We start from the raw sequence: 26245 nt of genomic DNA, 5'->3' as shown, positions 1-26245 counted from the left end.
TTATAGTGATAATATCTTTTCCACCAAAATACATAACATAGTAGAATAAATAATATAATGTAGTGGTCGACCTGATGTGTATTGTCTGTCACCAAAGATCTCTATCTCTGGTCATTTCTTTTAACTCATATTTCATATACTGTATTTTACATATACTGTAATTTGATTGATCCATCTTGTTGAGGATCTTTCTCGTTATCTTCAGCCTTCCACCTTTCTCTGTATAATGAGTATTTCCATGTTTTCTGTGTTGCTGTCATATAATAAAATATTGAGAGCGTAATTCACTTGAAAACTATTTATTATTTTATACTGTTTATAATATTTTTGAGAGTTTTTTCAACAATTTGGTAGATCCATAGCATATTCATATAGGCTATAGATATTTTGGTCCCAGTTATTTCCTACATTTTTGTTAACTAGTTGTGTTGACTAATGTTTTATTGTTCTAATGTGTGAGATTACTTCCTCACATTGTTTTTTCATTAATATGAGTATAAGCATTGACCTTAATTATATTTAAGGAAATTTGGAAAAATACAGTTTGGTTATAGTGTCAATAAGTCATTAAAATTCAGATTTGAATCAAAAGTCTAAAGCCAAACAAATATTTAACAATAATAATTGTACTTACTGAACAATCATAAAATTTTATATAAAATATAAATCACTTTATCATTTATAACCTGTTTGTTTTATATTATTATTCCTACTTACATTGGGAAACAAGAATCTTTGCACTTTAATATTCCAACAAATTTTTATTTACTGTGATTTGATTCATAATTTTTCTACCTATTGACGATCAATATAATCAATTCTATGACTGATTTAACATTATTATTCTCGAAATTGTAAATATCATTAAAATACACTTTTTTGGGGCAGCTTGGAAAAACGAAATAATACACAATCTTTTATGCTACAAGAAATACAGACTGAAATTACCAATCTGGAATACGGTCAATGATTATATTCGTCAACTTCAAGCCAGCTTTGGCAGGATAAAAAGTAATACTTTATTCAAAAGATTCTGAAATTTCTTTCTTCTAGCTTGTCTAATTGAAGTAGTAAATGTTGGATTAAACCAGAGTTATTATTATTTTAATGTTTGACGTTTTGATTTCTACTCCGGAAATTATTCTCAAAAAAGATTACTATAAAAAATTATGGGAAGTTGTATAATGAGGTTTTATGAATTTAAGACATAACCTAATGAAACTAGGTTATACATCTTCCCAGAATTTTTTATAATAATCTTTTTTGAGAACAATTTCCAGGCTAGAAATCAAAACGTCAAACATAAGTTAATTAAAAATGTAATTTTCATGACACCAATAATTCTGGCTTAATAAGGTGACTAAAATGAAAGCTTGGCAACAATCCTGGATAGGGTTAAATATTTTTAAACCTTACTAAGAGGAAATGATAGGGCGAAAACAAGGGGAAAAACATGTGTCCAACCACTAAAGGGCAGCCCTAAAAAAAGGAATCAAGATAAAACAGTGATAAGACCAATGGCTAGATAAGTCTCTGAATTGTGGACATTAAACACTAATTAGACATTAAATACTCATTAAAATAGAGTATGCTAGGAGTGCATTCAATAACATGGCCAAACTCTTGAAAAGCCACAACCTTAATTTGGAGGTAAACGTAAGACTCCTACAATGTTATATCTTCTCAATATTATACTACGGAGTTGAATCCTGGACACTCACTGAAGCGATAGAGAAAAAACTTAAAGCCTTCGAGATGTGGCTATACAGGTGAATCCTAAGGATATCATGGACAGACAAGATAACCAATGAGACCGTATTTCAAAGAATGTGGAAAGAGAGGTGATGTATACCATTAAAAGGAGAAAGTTAGAATATCTCAGACACATAATGAGAATGGGCACTAAATACAGATTACTGAAGGTAATCCTTTAAGGCAAAGTATTCGGAAAGCGAGGAATTGGGAGAAGAAGAATATGATGGTCCACAAAGAAGAACTTCCTGTAGTTGGCTGTATACCATTAATTACAAGTGAAATTTAATAAAAAATTTTCCTCTTGGTAAAAGGTATATTAGTTTAAAAAGCCCTAAAGGGCTACAAACATATACAAAACGTTTTCGCTCTGTAACAAGAGCATCATCAGTGTTACAAGAACATGGTGAGCCAACCAAAAAATACAAGGTCAGAGCCTTTCAAAAAACAGACAAAAGTCTAATATCAATAAATACATTGAAAAATCCAAAGGATGGATAAAATTCCTAAGGATACGGCATATGTTGCCCTAGGGCCGTATCCTTAGGAATTTTATCCATCCTTTGGATTTTTCGACGTATTTATTGATATTAGAGTTTTATCTGTTTTTTTTTTGAAAGGCTCTGACCTTGTATTTTTTGGTTGGCTCACCATGTTCTTGTAACACTGATGATGCTCTTGTTACAGAGCAAAAACGTTTTGTATATGTTTGTAGCCCTTTAGGGCTTTTTAAACTAATATACCTTTTACCAAGAGGAAAATTTTTTATTAAATTTCACAAGAATATGATGGTTAAAGAACCTAAGGAAATGGTTCTCCACAACAACAACTAATCCATATAAAGCATCAGTTAATAAAATAATTATAGCTAGAATGATCGCCAATATTCGAAACGAATAGGCACCGGAAGAAAAAACAAAAGAAAAATATGTAGGTACTGTAAATATGGGAAAAATATGAAGATAATATATTTAGTGGCAAAATACAAAATGGACTGTAGAACACAAGAACAAATAAGGACCCAGAAAAATTATGTCAAAAATTTACCATATTGAGTTATAAAATCTCAAAGTTGTTGGATATTCAAAGAATGCCAAATAGAAACTTACCAAAAAAGTTATAATCAGCTCACTAGGATGAACACGAAGATCTCAACTGCAGATGAGGTGGAAACTGAGGCAAAAAGGTTTAAAAAGTCTAGGGGTTACCAACTGGAAAAATAAGGCAACAAACAAGGATGCATGGAGGCAAAATATTAACAGACAATGGAAAAACTGTGGAATACATGCAGTCCATACAATATAGATACTGTTGCATGTCATTATCCAGCTACACCATAACATACCCGTGGAATTATGTCAGAAAACTGATTACTAAAAATTATACAGAGTTTTATATATGGAAACACTCAATTATCTCGAAAACGGCTTGGACGATTTTTATATATTTTGGTAAATAGGGGTTTTCTAATGCAGCCTATATTATAATGCTAATTACATTGTTGTCATATTTTCCGTTTTTGTGGAAATCTAATGAACTTTCTTCTTTCAAATAGAACACCCTGTATATTCTTTGCGTTTTGAAGTCCTTAAGAAATACTGATTATTTTTATGTTATATTCCCTATACCTAAATGCCATAATTTCGGAGTTATTGCTACATTTATTTTAAAAAAAAATTTTTAACAAATTATAAAAATAAATTTTTTTGGCCCGAGTAAACACTATTTTAGGTTGTTTGGATCATTGGGAACAAAAAAGATCTTTTGTAATTTTTCTCTGAAATTAATTGTTTCCGAGTTATAAACAATTTAAAACTGAAAAAATCGAATAATGACGATTTTCAAGGTTCAAGAACACAAATAAAAAATATAATTTTTAAAATTTTAAAGTATGTACCTAAATTCAAGCCCAACTCTTCTAATAGCTTGCCATAAGATTTTTTGCCTCCTTTTATTGTATAACATTGCTTTTTAATTTTTAAAGAAGTGCATATGAGAGGATGGGTGATCGAGCTCTGCATTAACAACTAAAAAACAAAGTTTTAAAATGAAACAATCTACTTCGCAGTTTCAAAAATAACATTGTTAATTTGTGTCCTTAAACCTTGAAAATCGTCATTATTCGATTTTTTTCAGTTTTAAATTGTTTATAACTCGGAAACGATTCATTTTAGAGAAAAATTACAAAAGATCTTTTTTGTTCTCAATGATCCAAACAACCTAAAATAGTGTTTACCCGGGCAAAAAAAAATTGATTTTTATAATTTGTTTATTTTTTTTTATAAATGTAGCAATAACTTCGAACTTATGGCATTTAGGTACAGTGAATATAACATGAAAAATAATCGGTATTTCTCAAGGACTTCAAAACACAAAAAATATACGGGGTATTCTACTTGAAATAAGAAAGTTCATTAGATTTCCAGAAAGACGGAAAATATGACAACAATGTAATTAGCACTATAATATCGGCCGCATTAGAAAACCCCTACCTACCAAAATATATAAAAATCGTCCAAGCCGTTTTCGAGATAATTGAGTGTTTCCATACATAAAACTCACTCTGTATTGTGAAAATTGAATACATCCTAAGAACATTTATAAAGTAGAGTACCATAAACTTAAATTAAATTATTCTTTTTTACTTAAAATGTTTTATGGTGTTGAAAATTGTGAAATTTGGATAGCAGTTTTAACTGTGTTTTATATTACATGAGAAAATGTTTAACAATATGTGTGCTCTGTGAACAAGATCTGTAATAAAATCAAAAGTCAGTGCTTCAAGCTTTGAACATTTACAGTTTTATTAGAATCAACTACTGTATGAAGTACTAGTCAAAAAGTTTTTACCAGGATAATTTTGAGAGTGATTTAATATTAGAAAATGAACATCTTGTCAGTCATGCAGATTTGAAGTAGTAGAAAAGAAAGTTAGCAGTTCAATTTTATCATAAAGGAGAAATTCAGAAAAAATCTGAAAGTTGAATGGAAGAACATCCTATTCATAAGTCCTTGATAACTTTTAGAACAAAGCGATGACTTTCATTAAAATAGGCTTCCCTAATCAATATGGAAATAGTGTGACCTACATTTTTCAAGTATCCTTGAAATAGTTACACAGTTTTGGACTTCTTAAATGCTTCAAAATTTACGCTTAGTTTCATTTTTATGCATCTTCTATCATTACAAGGACCAGTGTCTTTACTACAAAGTAAAAAACCCTTTGTAATCTTACTACTCTAAATAGGGAGTCTTCAAAAGCTTGAATCATATTTAAAAGTAAGTAAATTATATAAAATATATTGTTTCTTATTTAAAAATTCAACACAATAACATGATTGTAGTTTTACAACAGATACCAAACATTAAGATAAAATATTCATTTTGTTTTTTCATAAAAAAAATCTTTTTTGTGAGATGGAAATAGAAAATACAAAAATGTTTTAGTGTGTCGTTTATTGTTGAAAGGAGGTAAGCAACATTTTCTACTTTCCAGTTATAGTACAAAAACCTTTCTCTCTTTGTATATCCACGTCATTTCGTGTTAAAAGGAAGCAAACACTGATGCAAGGTATGGATATAGTTTATACTGTGAAACTGCATTTAACACCAAATGACTCAGATATAGAGAGAAGAGTTTTTTACTTAACTCGAAAAGTAGAAAATGGCCTTTTCAACAATAAACGATTCAACTATATCAAGTAAAACAAAAATTTGAATCTACAAAAAGTTATCAAGGCTACAGCTACATAATATGCATGCTAAATAAATCAGAAATAGACCTGTTAGAAATATGCGAGACGAAAAAACAAAGATCAATATTTGGAGGTGTGAAAATAGATGGTCAATGGAGAAGGAATAATAAAGAACTTGAAGATCTCTGGATCTCGGAGGTAAACTACACTATGTCGACCTGGTGTTGTTTTGAATAAGTTATTTTAATCCACATATTTTATTAGTTGGATTATACAAAGTGGTTATATATTATCATTAAAATATGGCCGTATTGTCTTTCAACCAATTATGGGATATATTGTCCTTTTCATGATCATTTTTCAGTGCGTCACAAATGATAGAAAAAAGGGTAAGTCCGTGATAATACACATTTATGACATTTATTCTAACATGACATTTTAGTTAAATCTGACAGTTGTCACATTTTATTTTCAATTTAGAATAAAAACAAATCAAATGTGTTTCTTGCATTTATAAAATGGTATTTTCTTTGATTTGTATAGTCTTATAAATTATACAGATTATATTTGTAATATTATTATCTAATTAAAAAAAAATATTTTTTTTAATTATGGCGCCATCTATCGACAACTAGAATAATCACAGAACTAGAAGTAATCACCGACGTGCCTTTTTTTCTGTCACATACAATTTAATGCGTTAGAAAGAAATCGAAAAACTGTGACGCACTGAAGGATGATCATGAGAAAAAGAATACCAGATTTTTATTAACATCCTCTAGTGCTCTAAACTTTGTTGCAAACACACACTAAACACAGTTGCTCGAAATGACATTGTGTAGTTTACCTCCGAGGTTCAGAACTATATAATGAACCAAAAAGTACAGAGAATACGATATTTAGGACACATTGATCGAATGGGAATGGAAATAATGCTGAAAATGGTAGTATCACGAAAGCCAATACAAAAAAAGAAAATGAAGACCAATAATGAGATGGAAAGACAGCATAATAATATACCGATGGCTTAAAGCACACTTATTGTATGTCTGTGCATGTACTTTTTGAGAAAATCAAGTTTGAATGTTCTTGTAGTACAGCGCTTTAGCGCACAGTTTAGAATTGTCATTTATATAATAATAGAAAAAAATGGACATACAATAGTAAGTGTGCTATGAGCCATCGATATGAAAACTTACAAAAAAGTAGTATTGAGAATTGGAAAGCAAAAGCATTGGACAGAAAACAATGGAAGGAAGTGATTAATAAATGTATAGCAAGACTATATCGCCTAGTGAGAACAATAGTGGAGAAACACAAAAATCGATGTTTTTGAGTTAAGTCCATCAATCGGCATCTAAATATGCCCTCTTTTATGTGCAATATCGGCTAACAATTATTTAATTTCCTTATTACTAGAGGGCGCCTACAAGTCTTTATGGTATTGTGAATTTTTCAAATATTTTGATGCATTAACGACAAAAGCACACCAAACTTTATATCAATACTGGCAAATCTGTAATTATGCCATGCCTGCATGTATTTGAAATATTAGATATTTTATTAAAGATAGTAGTACAATGTGCAATAGTGGCGAATGAGCACTTTTGTCTGTGTGGTCGTTTTTGCTTTTGTGTTTTTTTTATAAATCTTCTTACAGAGAAACTCAGTTTCAATCGTTCTTAGGTACTTAGAAATAGCAAATCAAGAAAGCGTCTATCCACTTTGGATCAGTATTATTTAATTCCACACTATCAAGAACCAATATTCATTTCTAAAAAGAAGTCTTACAAAATAAATCAATTCCTTCTACCCACAATCACTTCTTTAATAGTTTGAAATACGAAGTGAGTGAAATGATTAATTTAATTTTACTATTCATAGTTCTTTTGCTTACTTTTTATCTTTTATCATGTTTATCATTTTCATAATTATTACTGAAGATCTTATTTTGTTATTTTCCTATTGTACTTTAGTTTCATTTTGCGAATAACTGGTGTGTACAATAAAATATTTTATTTAATGCATTTAATTTATTTTTAAAAGTAAATTTTTTAATTATTTAAACAGAAACCAAACTGTTGTAGTATAGTAGTAGTAAAGTATAGTGGCGAAACATCAAATTAAACATCCTCGATAATGCAATAATGGCATAACGCAGAAAAAAAATCAAAAATAAATACAATATCCATCTTTTCTTCCAATAAAATTACTTCTAATTGGTTTACATATCTAGAAAGCATATTATTAGAAAAATTCTGCAAAATGATTATCTATTAGTCAGTTATACTGTTTAGCAGTTTCATCAAAACTTCAAATACGATTATCTCTAAATGTTCATTTTGAAGTTTCGTCACTATTGTTCTCACCAGGCGATATATAATGGGAAGGTCTAGAACGAGATGGTTAGATGACGTGGAAGATGACCTGAAAACCGTAAATATAAGACAATGGTGGAGAAAGGCACAAAAGAGATCTGAATCGAAGGATATCGCCAGACAGACAAAGATCCATCAAAGGGTGATGATGCCAAAAGAAGATAAGAAAACTATAAGAAATATTAAATATATTTTATAAGTAGTAATTGTAATGAAAAGTTAAACATTTAGGCCTTCAAGGCATGTTAAGCTTTATAAATAAACAAAGAAAATATATAATCATTAATTCAGATGACATTATTGCCCTGCTTAGTAAAAACGTCTGATCTACAATTTTCATTTTTTCGTGATAAGGTTATAAATGCACTACAATTAGACATTTAGCATCTTATTGCTTAGTCTGAAAGTCCTTTTCTGCCATCTCAAATTGTACAAAAGCGTAAATTTGTTTGTTCTTTCTACAACTAATAGCCGTTGTGCTTAGAATAAACGTCCTATTAACCTTATCACGAAAAAACGAAAAGTTGTAGATTGTACGTTTTTACTAAGCAGGGCAGATTTGTTATACAACTCACAGATGCCCTAATACAAATTCATAAGACCACTGTTTCAATTATAATTTACATCAAAATAAACAAAAAATGTACAGAAACTGAACTTCTGAAAAAATCAATCCTATCTATTGTATGGGAACAGCATCCACATCATTTAATTTGAATTAACCTATTAACAAAACCAATTTCAAGAGACAAATCTTATCCAATTTGGTCTTATTAGCATGCGAAAACCTAATTAACTATGTCAGAAGAAACTTAATTCACTCACCATCGGCATCTACTTCATTGATCATATCCTGTAATTCAGCCTCTGTTGGATTTTGTCCTAGAGATCTCATTACTGTTCCTAATTCTTTAGTCGTAATTGTACCATCACCATCTTTATCGAATAGTGAGAAAGCTTCTTTGAATTCAGCAATTTGTTCTTCGGTGAGTTGGTCAGCCTAAAAAATTATGATTTTATTTAACAATTAAGGACAGTTTATTCAAATTATATACAGAAATATACAATAAACACAGAAATCTGCCAATGCATTAGACATGTTCGAAAGAAAAATATTATGTACGATACTGGGCCCAATCAGTGAAAATAACAACTGGCGAATTAGATATGGGAATTATAGATGGGCTGGACACATTGCTATGATGTCAAATCAAGAACACACTAAGAAATTAACATTTTCAAAACCAGAGTGCACAAGAAGTAGAGGACGACCACGAAGAATGTGGATTGATGATGTGGAAGAAGACCTAAAGATTCTAGGGGTCAGAAGATGGAGAGAAGTTCCAGGAATCAACAAGAGTGGTTACTTCTTTGTCAGCAGGCCAAGATCTACAATAGATTGTCAAGCCACTTATGATGATGAATTAGATATGATAAAATATACAAACAATATAGAGAACCAACACTAGCATTAGCAGAATACTCTAAACTGCAGAGATTACGGTGGACAGGGCATGTGGTCCACATGCCTGAGAACAGAATCCCCAGAAAAATGCTAAATGCAAGGAAAAAGACCTGTTGGAAGACCAAAAAAATATGGGAAGAAGTAGATGAGGATGCATTCATGGAAAAAAACAGCAGTAAATTGAGATGATTGGAGAAGCTTGCTAAAAGAGGCCAAGGTCCAGTTTGAGCTGTAGAGCCATTGGATGCTTTAAGTTTATTCAAATTGTTTACAAATTTATTAGTGTACAGCCTATGAACACTTGTCCTATTCTTAAACAAATAGCCAAAACTGCATTATTTGGTTAGAAAGATACTAGTGAACCTTTTTGCTCTTTTGGATCGAAACTGTTTACGATAAAATTAATATTCGATTTGAATAATGTTCAATTGTTGCTTTTTAGTAGTCTCTTGTGCAAAAATTTCTACAGGAATCAAAAAAACTGCAAACGTAATGTTCATGTTTTTGTATGATACAATTCAATAGTTTATTTGATCTAATCTCACGACATACTTTACAGAATTGGCTTTTTTGTAATTCTAATTGATGTGGTTAGTTACACCTGTGGACAGTTTGAGCATCTTTTGGGTGTATACTACATGCGTACTTTTGGCATTATTGACTTTAATTCAGCTATCTTTTAGCCAGTTCTGCGTAGGGTTAAACTATCCTTGCATTCTAGTATTGGCCTAAAAAATGTCAACGACTTTATTTTTACTCAACCTAGTAAACACCCAATATGCAACAGATCGATATAATCCGTTAGTACACATCTACACAACGAAAATAAGCTCCAAGTGCTCAAATTTAGCTCAAACAAATTATTTTAAGCTGATTTTAGCGATTACAGCGAAATACCCGCATTGCGGCACTTAGATTCACCGGTCCGTCATCAAAACCAATCACCTTTATTTACTAAAAATTTACATCTTTCAACTATTTCCAAAAATACTCAAACTAAAACATCCAGGAAACGTTTCTGGTTAAAACAAAGCATTCGATGGCAAATAATATCTACTCACCATTGTAATATTTGAAGATTAATCGGTACACTAAACAGAAAAATGTCGACACAACGAAGTAACTAACAACGCCTCTCGTCAAAGTGCACCAGCCAACTGTCTTTTCTCGTTTTGTTTAGGATCGACGTAAGAGAAGAGAGGGGGGAACTGCTGCTGCGAAACCACCAAAGCGCAATAGTGCGGCAATGACAGAAACCGGTAGAAATATTCCTACGCCAACACACGAAACGTTTAAATTTTCCTATTTGTTTTCCCAGCTTTACAAACTATTGAAAATGGTATTTTCGCTGTACAATTTTAAACTGTGTTGGATGCGGTGGTTTTTCGTGAGGGAAATTGTGTAGTGTTGGGCGATCTAGTTGACGTGGCGTATGTTATGTCAAGTTTGAACATCGGGTGCGGCTTGTTTACAACGTCTACTCGTACAATGTGTGTTTGTGATTGGTAGGCTTGTACCTGCAATGCGTCAAACAGTCAACGGATCTCGCTTTCGCGCGCTCTTCAAGCGTGGCGCGGTGCTTCTTTCTGCGGATGCAGTAAACGCAATTCCAATGCGAACGCGCAACGCGTAAAAAAATTAAACTGTCGAATATTGTAATGTTAAAGACAGCATTAATCCTCGACCTTTCTATACAAAACTCGGATTCGTACAGTAGGGAATATTCCTGTGTTAGCGTTTAAGGATTTGTTTTATTGATTTACTCTTAATTAGAGGAAACAACTGGGTCATGACCACTCCTCTATGCTGCGAAACACACCCCTTTCTATTTAATGAATGTATATCTACATTTAGTTTACAGTTTTTACTAATATCCATTCATATATCCCAGGTGCGCCCCATTTCTCTAATTTCAAGCATATTCGAATGGATTAATGTAGCCACTTTTCAATATCAATTTTAATACGAAAAAGAATTGATATTGAAATAGTTTTATGCGAAATGAAGAACTTTTCGTCTAGTCATATAAATTCGGATGTGACTAGACTAGTAAAATATAATGACTATCTCTTTTTTTGTTTTTATATTTCTTATATCCCGAGATTCGCATCTTATTTTTTGAACGAATGTAGACGGGTTTAGAAAGTATATAAAGATACACCCATAGATTAATAATATAGTGATACACCCATTTCCATTCTATATAGAATATACAGACAAGGACAGGACTGTAAGGAGAGATAAGAATATATATTCTCCTTAAAAAAATACTAAATGATACGGGGGCAGGCCATTATTTATATTTTATTTTTTTATTACAATAAAGGAGATTTATAGAAAACAAAAATGTAGGTAGGTATATAACTACCTACCTGTATCTTTTTAACGCTTAACATGTATTAGTGTATCACTGAAGTATATTATTATACATAAAAAATAAGTTCTAACAATAAAACATTGAAAACTTTTGTTTTCAATATTTTCAGTATTTTTTCAAAATTTATTATAATAAGTTAATGTCACTACTACTATTATAAGTTAATCTATCACTGGCGAAGCGTCCATGTAACCACTGTTACCATTGGTAACAGTTAAAAATCTTGCAAATAAATATGTATTTTATGACGATGAATAATTCCATTTATTATTTTATTTTATTTTTACCAATAGAAATATATTATTATATTATGTGTTAATAGTACCTAATTCAGTAAATAGCCAGACACACGAAAATATTTGCGAGTTTATGTGACTCAGTTGCACTTTATTATATTCTGTTACCAGTCTTATTTGTGGTGACAATGAATGGTTATCTCGCTGTCGCTCGGGCGGCTCGGGACCGGCTAGTGAAAATTTTGAAGGAGCGATGGGCATAAGCGCGCTGTGTATATCAGTAGGGCTGTTACCAGATTTAAATTTGCTAACAGTACCTACAATAAAAAGTGTGCGTGCAGTTCACCATGGATGAGTGAAAAATACTACTACTTGAAAAGTAATTCTGATTGAAAAATAAAATGAGATTATTGAAAATGAAAGACCTATTTTAAACAATTTAAAAAAGGGATTTAAAAAATTAGCTCGATATTTTAAATTTAGTTGGTACAGTGAAAATCCCAGGCGCGGATCTAAGGGGGGGTCAATGGGGTCAATTGCCCCCTCCTTGAGACTTCGCCTGGAGTCGCCTTTTTTTAAGAAAGGGATAATTACGATTGAAAATAAATAGTGAGTTTTGTGTCCTGTTGATAACTGAATAACGGAATGAAACATAAAACAAAATTCCTTCTCGGTCTTACTGTATGGTCTCGAGTCTTGGACTGTGAATAAAATCGATCTACTTACCTGAATCGCCTTGAGGCTTTCGAAATGTGGTACTATAGAAGAATTTTAAAAGTATCTTGGGTGAAGAAGATTCGAAACTCCACAATACTAGAACGTCTCAGCAAGACTACTGAGATTATAGAAGGCATCAAGAAGAAAAGAGTGAAGTATTTTGGACATGTAATGAGAAGTTTCAAATATAGGTTGCTACAAAATATTATGCGAGTGAAAATAAAAGGCAAACGCAGTCCAGGACGAAAAAGCACTTTGTGGTTGATTTAGGGTGGCAGTGAATAAAATTAAGATAGCTATGATAGTAACCAACGTTCTGAAAAAATTGGTACATGAAGAAAAATAAAGTAACAGTCCATACCGAAAAAGAATCCTGCGTACTCGAGTGACGAGAAAATTTTTATTTCATTGCCCCCTCCTTGCAAGGTTGCCGGATCCGCCGTTGGAAAATCCTTGGTTATGTGGTTGCAAGAAAAATAGACTGTATTGTTGGCCATGTCTTCTGGTTTTTACAGAAAAATGGGTGGACCAGGTTCACGATTTAAATAGTTTTAGAGTTTTAAAAAAGAGACATGAAATTTCTCCGTTACCTACATGTAAGATGTATACTGTATACCCAATTTGATTCAGTTTGGCAAAACAAGAATCAAAAGTTCTCTTAACCAAGCATTTAAAGCAAATATTGCTAAACATTATAATGAGTTTGTTAAAAAAATAGATAGGTACTCGTATATCCTTAGCTCACTTATAATAGATATGTACCGTACGTTTTTTGGCCGAACAATAATTAGCGTTTCGTGGTCATTTTGAGGGCGACGGCTCTGACATTCGAGGCAATTACAGGGAATTGTTAACATTAATTGCCAAAAAAGATCAAAAATTTTGCCAATATCTAGAAACATCAACTGTTTTTTCGAGAGTTTCAAGTGATATACAAAATGATATTATTGAAGCTATATGTATATACATTTAGCCATATCTTCATTTTTTTAAATAAGATTTTTTGCATCTGGTTTTGGTAACACTTTAGAAAAAGTCACGCGTCGCCACTGTAATCTATACCAGTGATTCCCAACCAGGGGGCTATCGCTCCCCGGGGGGCGATTTGAGATTTTCAGGGGGGCAATAGAGCGAAGGGGGCATTTAGATCCGGGAAACGAGAAATGGGTAATTGAGAAAACATATTGCCTCTACCTCTACCTCTAACTTCAAACATTGAAAGATCTGCAGTTCCGATTCCATTTGACTAGTCTGAAAGTGCCAACTTGGTTTATCAATCTTTTTAGCGTGGAAGTTTCAATGGCAGTGGCGCACCCAGAGGGAGTTTTGGTGGTTAAAACCCCTCCCAGGGCATATAAAGAATAGTAGGAAAATGTAACTTGTCTTTAACAAACTATACAAAAAAATTTCTGTACCCAAGCCAACCCTCCCACCCCTCCCCCTTCTCCCCCCACCCCCCAGAGGAAATTTCTAGGTGCGCCACGGTTCAACGGCATCTCCTTATCTTTAAGAAAGCTTGATTGATTTGAAACATGATGTTGAAATTGAAAAGTCTGTTTCGGGAGTGTGGGTATGAAAGATTTTGGCCGCGGATAAAAGAAGTGTATCCAATCTTGGGGAATACAATCAAATTACTATTATTAGCATTTCCCACAACATATCTAATGGAGAAAGGTTTTAGTTCTGTATGTATATTGAGGATATTAAGGATTTAAGGATGATCAGCAATCTGTACTGTAATCAAACATCATCTATCCGGACAGAGGCAGGAGAATCCGAAGATATCAAAATCAAACGTGGGATCCGTCGGGATATGTATACTATCACCACTGCTGTTTAACATCTAGGTACTCTGAAGAAATCTTGCAAGAAGCAGTGGATGATGTTGAAGCCGGAATTCGAATTAACGTAGAATGTATCAATAACATAAGATACGCAGACGATACGGTGGCATTCGCTGACAGTTCTGAAGCCCTGCAGGAGTTAATGAATAGAATCGCAGAAGTCAGTGTCAGAAATACGGACTTCCACTAAACACTTAAGAAAACAAAATGTATGATGATCTCTAAGAAGGAACAGTAATTTGGACGAATCAGTGTGAATGGTCAACAAATAGAAAGAGTAAAAACATACACCTACCTTGGTACGAACATAAATGAAAATTGGGACCATTCCATAGAAATCAAATGTAGGATAGAGAAAGCAAGATCTGTATTTCAAAAAATGGCTAAGTTATTCAAATGTCATGATTTATCGATACCCATAAAAATAAGGTTACTATACGATGTTATATCTTTCCTATATACTATTGTACGGAGCTGAGTCGTGGACTCTCGTAGATGCCACCCGCAAAAAAATTGAGGCTTTTGAAATGTGGCTTTATCGTCGAATCCTGAAGATATCTTATACCGACCACATCACTAATCAGGGTGTTTTGCTGAGAATGCAAAAAGAAAAAGAGCTGTTAATCACAATAAAAACAGCCAAAATCGAATCCCTCGGTCACATCATGAGGAACAGTGAAAGATATAGACTGCTGCAACTAATCTTGCAAGGAAAATTAGAAGGAAAGCGAGGACCAGGAAGGCGAAAGATTTCCTGGCTGAAAAATCTACGTATGTGGTTCAACACAACCACTACAAATCTTTTCAGAGCAGCAGTGTGCAAAGTAAAGATTGCCATGATAGGCACTACAAGAATAATGTATATTGAAAAACAAACAAAGAAATAGGCTCGACATAATAGAAAGAGGGGATTTGAGGTTGCTGTTAACTAACATTGAGCCAGACATAAAGAAATTATATGAGGGATACCAAGGCCCAAGGAAGCCATTAACAATTCTTTTAGATTTACCTTACCTTTTTTACTGATAAGGGGGCGATCATGGGAAAAAGGTTGGGAACCACTGATCTATAATCTATACTACAATAAAGCAGCGGTGGTACGGGTGGAAGATAGTGAGACAAACCAAGTCGAAATTCAAAGAGGAGTCAGACAGGGATGCGTGCTGTCGCCACAATTATTTAACGTGTACTCCCAACTAATATTTCAGGAGGCACTATGGGAAAGAATCGAAGATGTAAGGATTGGAATCATAATTAATAAAATAAGATTTGCAGACGATACCGCAATCATCACAAATAATATAGACGATTTACAAATTCTTCTAGAAATCATTAACAGAGAAAGCAAAAAGATGGGACTAACAATGAATATAGATAAAACCAAATACATGGTGATCTCAAAAAACCCTGTTGACAACATACATCTGACATTGGAGGGTAAACCGCTAGAGAGTGTCGACAAGTATAAATACCGCAATTATAAACAACTCACAGTTAGATCAAGATGAGGAGATAATAGTCCTGTCGCCAGGGGGGGTACAACGGCCTCCTTAATTCAGATGGACTTACCCAAGTTTTTCTTATGTATTTTGACCCGTGTAGAACACGAATTTTTTGAGTAACAGTTGATCCGGATGTCGATAAGATTGTTATAAACAAAGAACTTGAGGAATTACATAACAGCGATTTTTCGCAAAACAAAACATTTTTTTGTATATTTTGGGTGAAGGCTTAGGAAGAAAGAAGAAATCTTGGCTGAGGAATATCAGAGGTTGGACTAACCTCAGTGTTAAGCAGATATTTCACGTTGCAAAAGATAGAGAAGCGTTTAAAGAAGTGATTGCCAATACCTTCGTTAGAAGGCGGCACAAGAAGAAGCATAATGTCACTACAGCTGTTTAGACAGAGTACTAGTACTACCTTTCTGTATGTAAGTGATGTATTTTACTATATGTCTGCATTTTAAATTCTCTAACTGAGTAGGTTAATGAGTGGGGAGCTGCTTGTCTCAAGTTGGCCATTAAAGCTCAATAAAGATAGCTTGCAGGCCTTTATTTGGAAAATAAACAATTAAAACTGTTCATTAAAAGAATGATTATGATCTAAAAGGTGAAGTGTTTACGTAGAATATGTTTTTCTGTCATTGAAAGCCCTTTTGTGTTCTGCTATCCGTTTGTCAAAGTTTCTGCCAGTTTGACCGATGTAAGTTTTTGGACAGTCACCTTATGTGTCAGCTTGTATACGCCATTCTTGTTTACTGCTATTTGCTTAATAATGTGTACAACGAACAAGCAAATGACAAAATTTTAAACCAAAGACTGCATAATAAAGCCTTGAAATTAGTCTTCCCACCACCAAAGAATAACCCAGTACCTTCTGCTCTATCACATATACAGACAATATATCAACAAAAATAGACAAACACATTATCATCATCATTCTCTTTGCCTTATCCCTATGCGGGGTCGGCTTCCCTAATTGCATTTCTCCACACAATTCTATATCCTGGGTCATATCAATATTAATCCCCTTAATCGTCTCCCCCCACGTCTTCTTTGGTCTTCCTCTCCTACTCCTTCCAGGAGTCTGCACTTCAACTACTCTTCGTATTGGATGATTAACGTCTCGACGTTGAACATGACCAAACCATCTCAATCTATGCTCTTTCATTTTGGCATCAATTGGTACCACACCTAGACTTCCCCTAATATACTCATTTTTAATTTTATCCTTTCTTGTCACTCCACTCATCCATCTAAGCATTCTCATCTCCGCCACATGCATTCGTTGTTCCTCTTTCTTTTTCACTGCCCAACATTCAGTTCCGTACATCATAGCCGGTCTTATGGCTGTTTTATAGAATTTTCCTTTCAGCTTCACTGGAACTTTTCTGTCACACAAAACACCACTCGCTTCCTTCCACTTCATCCATCCAGCCCTAATTCTACTGCATGCATCTCCATCTATTTCCCCATTACTCTGTAATACCGATCCCAGGTACTTAAAACTATTGCTTTTTACAATCAGTTCACCATCGAAAGATACCATTTTATTTGTAGTAACTCCATCTTTAAATGAACATTCCAAATACTCTGTCTTTGTCCTACTAAGTTTTAAACCTTTTTCCTCCAGAGCTCGTGTCCACTGTTACAGTTTTTGTTCTAAGTCTCTTTCACTATTTCCTACTAACACGACATCATCAGCATACATTAAGCACCATGGAATGTTACCCTGTAGTTTCGCTGTTATCTGGTCCAAAACTAATGAGAATAAATACGGACTAAGCACCGAGCCTTGGTGCAATCCTACTTTCACATGAAATTTTTCACATGTGGAAGTCTCTCCCACACCTGTCCTAACACTAGTCGTTACTCCCTCATACATATTCCTCACAATCTTGACATATGCACCAGGGACTCCTTTCTTATTGAGTGCCCACCACAGCATCTCTCGAGGAACTCTATCATATGCTTTCTCAAGATCAATGAATACCATATGAGCGCTTGTTTCTTTACTCCTGTATTTTTCCATCAACTGCCTTATAATGAAAATTGCGTCTGTTGTTGATCTGCCCTGCATAAAGCCAAATTGATTCTCGGATAAGTCGGTCTCTTCACGTATCCGTCTATCAATTACTCTCTCCCATATTTTCATGGTGTGGCTAAGCAGTTTTATAGCCCTGTAGTTTGTACACTGCTGTATATCTCCCTTGTTTTTGTAGACAGGTACTAGTATACTGCTTCTCCATTCGTCTGGCATTTGTCTAACTTCCATAATTCTATTAAATAAAACTGCTAGCCACCTTGTTCCTGTCTCTCCCAATGCTTTCCATACTTCCCCAGGAATATCATCTGGTCCTACCGCTTTTCCTTTCTTTATTTTTGAAGCACTTGAGCCACTTCCTCGTTTGTTATTTTGGTGACCATTGCTGCTACTGTCTCCGTTGACTCCACAGGCTGTCTGTCAAATTCTTCATTTAATAAGCTGTCAAAGTACTTTCTCCATCTCTTTTTGACATCCTTTTCGTGAACTAGTATTTTATTATTTTCATCTCGGATACATATCTAATCTGATTAAAATCTTTTGCTTTCTTTGCTCTCTTTTTGGCTATTTTATAAAAATAGACAAACACATAAAAAATTAAAGGAATAACACCAATTTTCAGAACAAACAACTTGGGCAAATACATTAAGAACAACAACAGCCCAAAGGAAAAGCAATTACAGACTGGTGAATACAAGCTGACATGTGGTAACTGTCCAAAAACTTACATGGGTCAAATTGGCAGAACCTTTGACAAACGCATAGCAGAACACAAAAGGGCTTTCAATAATAGAAAAATAGAGTCTACGTATGTGCTATACTCTCTAGTCTAGACTCTATATCATAATCATTCTTTTAATGAACAGTTTCAAATTCTGCATATTCAAAATCAAGTCCTGAAGCTACCTTAACCACTTTAGTAAAATTTAATATGGGAGCAAATCTCTCGTTATTTAAAAAATATTTCCAATCATATAATTATTCCTTCTATTTTATTTATAATATTAAATCATCAATCATCCTTTAACTTTGTGGCTTAATATATTACTAATACAAACAATTGTTTCGTTAATCATTACAGGATTAATAAATTATAAGTATTGATTTTCCTATATTCTATTCTTAATTATGGTGGGTGAAATACTAATTATTTTTATTTGCTTAAGTAGAATTGCTTCTAACGAAAAAATTTAAATTTAATTTCAATAAACTTAATATTAATCATGATAAAAACTCAGCCAAAGTAAAAGTAAATGGAATACAATGGAATTGTTGCCACGCTGAACAGGAGCAAGAAGTGAGATGCAATTCTTAGATAGCCTTTTTTCCTCAGCATTCGTATGGTTTACAAATTATAGAAACCGCGAAGGCGTTTCCAGGAACTTGGTCTCAATTAAAGTTTTATTTTAATATTATTTTTAATTCAGGAAGTACAAGATTCGATTGTTGTAAGCAGATGCCGCTACGGTACCTGTATCGTGTTATTTTGCTGTAATTCGGTACTAGCAGTCGGATTTGTTTTAGTTCATTTAGAGAAAGTCATATACACTGTTACAAAACTGACTTATCTATTTTATTATTTATATTTTTAGGCACTAAGTTTAATTTAAATAAAGGAAGACTTTCTTATATTATTTTATTTACATCACTTATTTAATTTATTTAATAGTTACAAATAACTCAAACTAACACATCTAATTTATTTACAAACTCAAATTTATGATTTTACTAACTAAAACATAATAATTCCGATAACTAATACATTTCAAAATACACGGTGAACCTCGATTCGGATACAATAATTATTACGCGTCGATAACTGACCAGCCTGCTGATGAATCTCCCATCCTTATATACTTCGGTAGCGCTCGTTCCGAATGCCGTGGAAAGGAATCGTATTCTCTGGTAACGCCGAGAATCTTCGGAAAGAAATAGGCCAGTTTGTGAGCGGCCTATTATAAATAGTGTCACAATACACTCTCTGATGATAGCTTAGGAGCTTGAAACCGGTTAAGGCAGGGTGTTTATGGCACTCTCTGAGTGAATTGAAATATAAGACGTCTCTAGTTTTCGTCTAACAGCAAAATTATTATTTATTATTTATAAATGGAATACATTCAAAACAAAGAAAGGAACTAGACAGGGCTGCCTACTATCAACATTCACCAAAATAAACATATTCTGAATAATAATTGATGGATTCGACCGTTACTTGATGGAAGTTCATTTTATCTAACAATAAAACAATGAAAACTTTTGTTTTCTATACTTCCACAAAATTTGTTTTAACTATGTGACTACAGCTGTTTCGGCAGAGTGCCTTTCTCAAGTGATTTAGTTTACTATGTGTTTGCCTTTTTAAAGTCTTTATCTGAAGAGGTTGAGGAGTGGGGAGCTGTTTGTCTCGAGTTGGTCATTCAGAATTATATTTGTATTTTTCAATTTATTAATTTCCATAGATTCTAATAAAGATAGCTTAAGGCCTTTATTTTGATTATGCAGAATTTGAAACTCTTCATTAAAAGAATGATTGTGATCTAGAAGATGAAGTACGTATGAAGAAGTGTCTGTTTTTCTATTGTTGAAAGCCCTTTTGTGTTCTGCTATCCGTTTGTGAAAGGTTCTGCCAGTTTGACCGATGTAAGTTTTCGGGCAGTCACCACAAGTTACTTTGTAAACACCACTCTGCAGTTGTTTTCTCTTTCGACTCTTATTGTTCTTAATATATTTGCTTAAGTTGTTGTTAGTTCTTAATGCTGGTGTTATTCCTTTCTTTTTTATGTATCTGGCTATATTCGTTGTTACCTTGCCAGTATATGTGATAGAGCAGAAGGTACTGGGTTCTTTCTGTGGTGGTGAATAGACTAATTTCAGGGCTTTCTTATGGAGTTTTTGGTTTAAAATTTTGTTAATTGTTTGTTCGTTATAGCCACTGTTTACTGATATTTGCTTAATGATTTTCAGTTCTATCTCGAAGTTATTTTTTGACATGGGAATTTCTGTTAGTCTATGTATCATGCTATTGTAGGCTGCTAATTTGTGTTGTGTAGGATGAGATGATGAATTGTGTATAATTGTGCCAGTATGGGTAGGTTTATGATATATGGAGAACTCATGTTTGTTGTGTAGTCCGGTAATTGTTACATCTAGAAAGTTTATGGACTTATTCTATTTTGTTTCTAATTGCTCTAAAGCAGCAATTAGACCTATATTGACATACACGGCGGAGGCACTACCTGACACATCTAAAACGAGACGACTACTAGAAACAACAGAGATGAAAATACTCAGACGAATATCAGGGAAAAGTCTGTTGGATAGGAAGAGAAGCCAAAACATAAGACGATCATGCAATGTAGAAGACATAAATGGATGGATGACAAAACGGAAACAGGAGTGGAACGAACACATTAGTAGAATGGCAGAGGATAGGATAGTACGAATAGCACGAGATAAGTCACCAAATGGACGAAGAAGTATTCCCAGACCAAGAAAAAGATGGTGCGATAACTTAAACAATTTAGGAGGCTAATATTGAAGAAGAAACAGCCTTTAAAGCCTACATACAAGAAGGAAGAAGATTGTAATAATACCATAGACAAACTAAAATGGGTCACCAAAGTCCTTAAAGGACGCGGCATATAAAAAAGAAGGTAATAATAATATCGTATGTTTTAATCCTGTTTCAGGTAACTATTTTCGATGCACACTGGCCCAGCAGGATTTACGTCTTTACGTGCCCTCCACAGTGTTGGCTCAGATAATTTCTGTAAATGAATGTGTCATTGATTGTGCTTATAGAGTAGAACTCATGCGTTCTGATTTTGAAATAAGCCAGTATCTCAGCCGCTGACCTACAGCCATCATGACTTTATGGATTTTGATATAAATAAAAAGGAAGATAACCGAAGGAACATAACCATATTGGTATTTTAAAGTTAACTAACACTGAATACCAAGCCCATTGAAAGAGTGAGCAAATTTAAATACGTACCTGGGAACGTGGTTTCTGAAGACTGGGCATCGGACAGAGAAGTAAAATGTCGCATTGAGCAAGCTCGACAAGCTTTCGTAAAATTCAGGAAGGTATACTGACCAGTGGCGGTTATCCCTTTAGGTCAATTGGTCAATGACCTCCCTGTAATAATTGTACAATCAAACGATTATAATGTAATTATTTCCTTAAAAAAAGAAAATTTTCTGTATTAAAAATGTTCGGAATACAATAGTATCGTTCAAAGTTAAATTTTGCTTTTATTGTATTGACTTTTCAGTCATTTTGTTGTTGTAAAATATAGCGACAAAGATGCCGCCAAAAGATTACCGATAAATAAACATGAAATACGAGCTGTTTGACAGTACCGAAAAGCCAAATTTATCTTTGACTGAAACTACCGCAATATTACTCTTAAATAGCTAAATACGAACATTCACGATGGTTAAGAAATTTATTTGACCTCACTGTGAGAATACAGCACTGGGATTCCGAACGTTCACGAAAATACGCTCTTATATGCAAGTTGGTACCATCGTGGTCATTGACCGTAGACCGTAGATCTACGCAGGGAGTAAGATTAGTTCGGAATTTACAAAGTTAAGTTAAGTGCGTTCGTGAGATTAATATTATTTTATTATAGATTTTTATAAAATGTCGGTAGTGGTTAGTATAAATGAACTCCAACGCCAAATGAAATTAAATTGAAGAAGAATCGATTTACTTTTTAAATCCGCATAAAAATGTAAGTTTTTATTTATTTTAGGTTTTGAGTTTAAGTAGTTTGTTGATATTCTGGCTGTTATAATTACATATTATATCATACTATTTATCTGATTTATTTGACAATTAGTAATGAAGACTTGTTCCTTTTACTTATTTCATATTTACTTGTCAAATAAAGATCCGCTTAAATTTAAACAACATATTGCAAAATAAGTTATAAGAAACCAATACAGATGATGGAATAAGAAATTATTTAAAATGGGATTTGTAGGTCTTGTTTTTCCAAAAAAATCTTGAACCACCGGATATGACCTCCCCCTTCACTTACAGACCAGCCGCCACTGATACTGACATGTTCAGAGTTAGATCCTCAACTGAGACTAAGGTTTACTAAGTGGTACGTATGGTCGGTGCTGCTATATGGCATAGAGGGCTGAACAGTCAAAACGAGGGATATAAACAGATATAGAAGCTTTCGAAATGTGGCTTTATCGCCGTATCCTAAAGATACCATGGACGGCGAAAGTCACAAATGTAAAAAATATCCTTAAAAGAATCAACCAAGAACGCCGACTTTTCGAAATTATCAAGTAAAGGAAAACGGCGTATCTGCGGGTCACATCATGCGAAATGAAAAATATCAGTTCCTTCAACTTATAATCGAGGGTCAAATTGAAGGCAAAATCGGAATGGGACGGAAGAAAATGTCCTGGCTCCGAAACATAAGGCAATGGACAGGGATCAACGGCATAAAATATCTGATACACATTGCAAGAAACAGAGAGTTAATGGAAAATGTAATCGCTAACATCGATTAGTGAATTTGCATCCGAAGAAGAAGAATACAGTTAACTAGTCCTAGTCTAAGTTTTAGTTGTGCAAGAGTTATCATATCAAACAAAAAACTGTGTTAAATCTGAATTAGTGAGCACAAAAGCACTTGGTTATGGAAAAAGTATCGGTTCTACATAATAAGCCATCGTGCAGTTAATTATTACTGTTTTTACGTACAGATAGCCAATTATTTTTCAATTTGAGTAAAATTAATTGGTTTTAAAAGTGTTTCTAACCTTATTGGTATTGCATGATAACAGTATTTTAATGAATTTGAAAACTGGTAAATGTTCTACTTAATTTTATCGTTGTTAGTATTTACGTATTGAAATTTTACCATAGCGTTTTTCAATAGATTGGTACTTTCGTTACGTCATTACAAAATAATTCTATAATTTATTTTCTTTGAATGTACTCCTAGATGTAACTGTACATCTTTCATTTTTTCATAATTCCCCTTCTAGAATTCTGGAACACTGTACCAGCTTGTACAGATCTAGCAGATTGATAACATATATACGTTTTTAAAGTCATTTGCTAGTTTCTAAAAAGTGGTTTTCTCGTGCGATCTAATACCTCGCAGTCATCCAAGATCTGGTTAACTATAATATACCTATAGCGGATCATCCTGCTTTAAAAACCATTATGAAGCCTGGAACTACACTACGTACGCCACTAATGACCACCCAGGCAATTCCCCATATGACTGAGCTCAACACCTTCAGCTGGTCTTTGATGCAAAGGATTAAGGAACTTTTTGATCAGCTGTAATTTAATATTATTGAAGTTATACTTCTTTAGGCGCGATTGAGATTGAGGGTGAATTTATATGGATCTGTGCGCATGCGTACACCGACAGTATGGTATTAGTCGTTATACGGGCTCTGATTGGGTGTTGAAATGATCTGTCAATAATAAATAATTGTTTAATATGAAGGTAAACAAATGTATAATATATTAGTTTTATTGTTGTGAGGACAGAAACAAAAAAGTTTATAACTGTAGTGAATTTTAAATAGTTTTTAAAAGCAACAGGTACGTAATACTTAATTGTAAATGTATCATAGGTACCTACCTATTTGAACCTACCAAAATACATAGTATGTAATACTTTTATTTACATAATTTAATTACCATCAAAATTTCTATCAATATTCACCTAATATATTATTTTCTTACTCTATGTTTTGTTGTATTTTTTCAATTCTAAATCATTTCAATTCAAAATCAAAATAATTGAAGTCAAAAATTCAACAGTTTAATCCGTTTAGTTAGTCGATCTTCGCACATAATGACACATTGTCTCCGTGGCTAAGCTTTTAAGGCGAGTGAACCCCAATACCAACCGCGCTGATAAGCTGGTTCAAATCCCGATAGAAGCTTTTATTTTTTTATTTTTTTTTGTACATTTTATGATTGTAAGTATATTTATTATATAATTTTATTTTCAGAAAATACGTATTTAGTTAAGAAAATTTCCGACAATGTTCAGAAATCATTTGTGGCATGTTTAATGTGTTTGTGTGTGTTTTATTCTTTTATTATTTTAATTTTTGGCACTGATTTAATAAAAATGTTTGAGAAGTAGTAAGTATAAATTAGTTTAATATTTAAATAAAATATAAATAAAAAGTATATTAATTTCGTTTAAATCATATAATAGAAGTATAACTTCTTACGTGCGTACAAAGTACACACACATTCTTTTTTTCTTAATAAGGGGTAATCCTGCATGAAAAAATCAATATGATATTTTGCCGTATAAACATTTTTCCGCAAATGCTTCGTTTTCGAGATACGTGGTGCTGAAATTTTTCTTACAAATTGGCGATTTATGTATTGCTAAAATTGGTAGAGACATGAAATTTGGTGAGTTTTAAAAGATAGTTATTGCGAAGTTTTGATATACAATTAAGCATTTTATATGCATTATTGGCGCGCATACGAGTATAATGATTTTATTTTTTTAAGAAACAAATAGTACGCTACTGATGGTAATGAGATATTTCAAATTAAAAATCATTTTTGAATTTGTGACAAAAAATCTGTTGCCTTTTGTCAAGCATTTTAATGCTACAAAGTATTTGTATAGTATAGAAAAAAGTTTCTATGCTAATGCTATAAATATAGATTATAGGAACATATTATACATTATCAGCGGTCTACAATTTGTTTTTCAGCTTCATTGAATTTTTTCGTCACATAAAAGACCATATTTCTCCCCATTAAATTTAATCCATCCCCCCTTTAACTACTGAATATTTCACGATCTTCATTATGTTTCCCTATCGCTTCCTACTGTAATATCCTATTTTAGATATTTAAAATATTATTTTTCGCGGTCTAAAGTTTCCATTTCATATTCAGTGGCGCCATCTTCCGAGTAACAATCCAAATAATTCCAGTGTATTATAGGAACCTTGTTGATACGTGTACAAAAGTTTTGGAACTGCTATTGCGATATGTTGGTTACCTATAAATTGGCGCTTAAGGAATAGATTTTTAATTGAACATCCTTTTAGGCGGAAATATTGATAACTTTCTTAAAAATAACATTTTTTTTCGTATATTGCTTTACTTTTGCTAGTAAATGGTTAATTATTTTATTTGTAATTATTTTTGGTGACATAATATTCAAAATGACAGTGTGTGACAGGTGACAGTGACAGTTCTGTTAAATTTAA

The 26245-nt window shown here is 33.0% G+C and overlaps 1 protein-coding gene across 2 annotated transcripts in view; it reads right to left on the bottom strand.

Moving 5' to 3' along the window:
* LOC114338273 (calmodulin) overlaps window positions 1–10763 on the bottom strand; it is an 82385-nt gene extending 71622 nt beyond the window's left edge. For both annotated transcript variants that reach the window (XM_028288875.2, XM_028288870.2), the window contains exons 1-2: window positions 10352–10763; window positions 8651–8825 (exon numbers count right to left, since the gene is read on the bottom strand). In XM_028288875.2, the coding sequence (XP_028144676.1) occupies window positions 8651–8825; window positions 10352–10354 (178 nt within the window). In that variant the 5' untranslated portion in view covers window positions 10355–10763. The remainder of the gene's footprint in view (window positions 1–8650; window positions 8826–10351) is intronic.
* Window positions 10764–26245: the final 15482 nt, after the last annotated feature.

This window comes from Diabrotica virgifera, chromosome 6 (assembly GCF_917563875.1).
Source record: "Diabrotica virgifera virgifera chromosome 6, PGI_DIABVI_V3a".
Classification (NCBI taxonomy): Eukaryota; Metazoa; Arthropoda; class Insecta; order Coleoptera; family Chrysomelidae; genus Diabrotica; species Diabrotica virgifera.
Note: the sequence above shows the minus strand (reverse complement) of the source record. Positions and strands in the feature narration are given on the sequence as shown.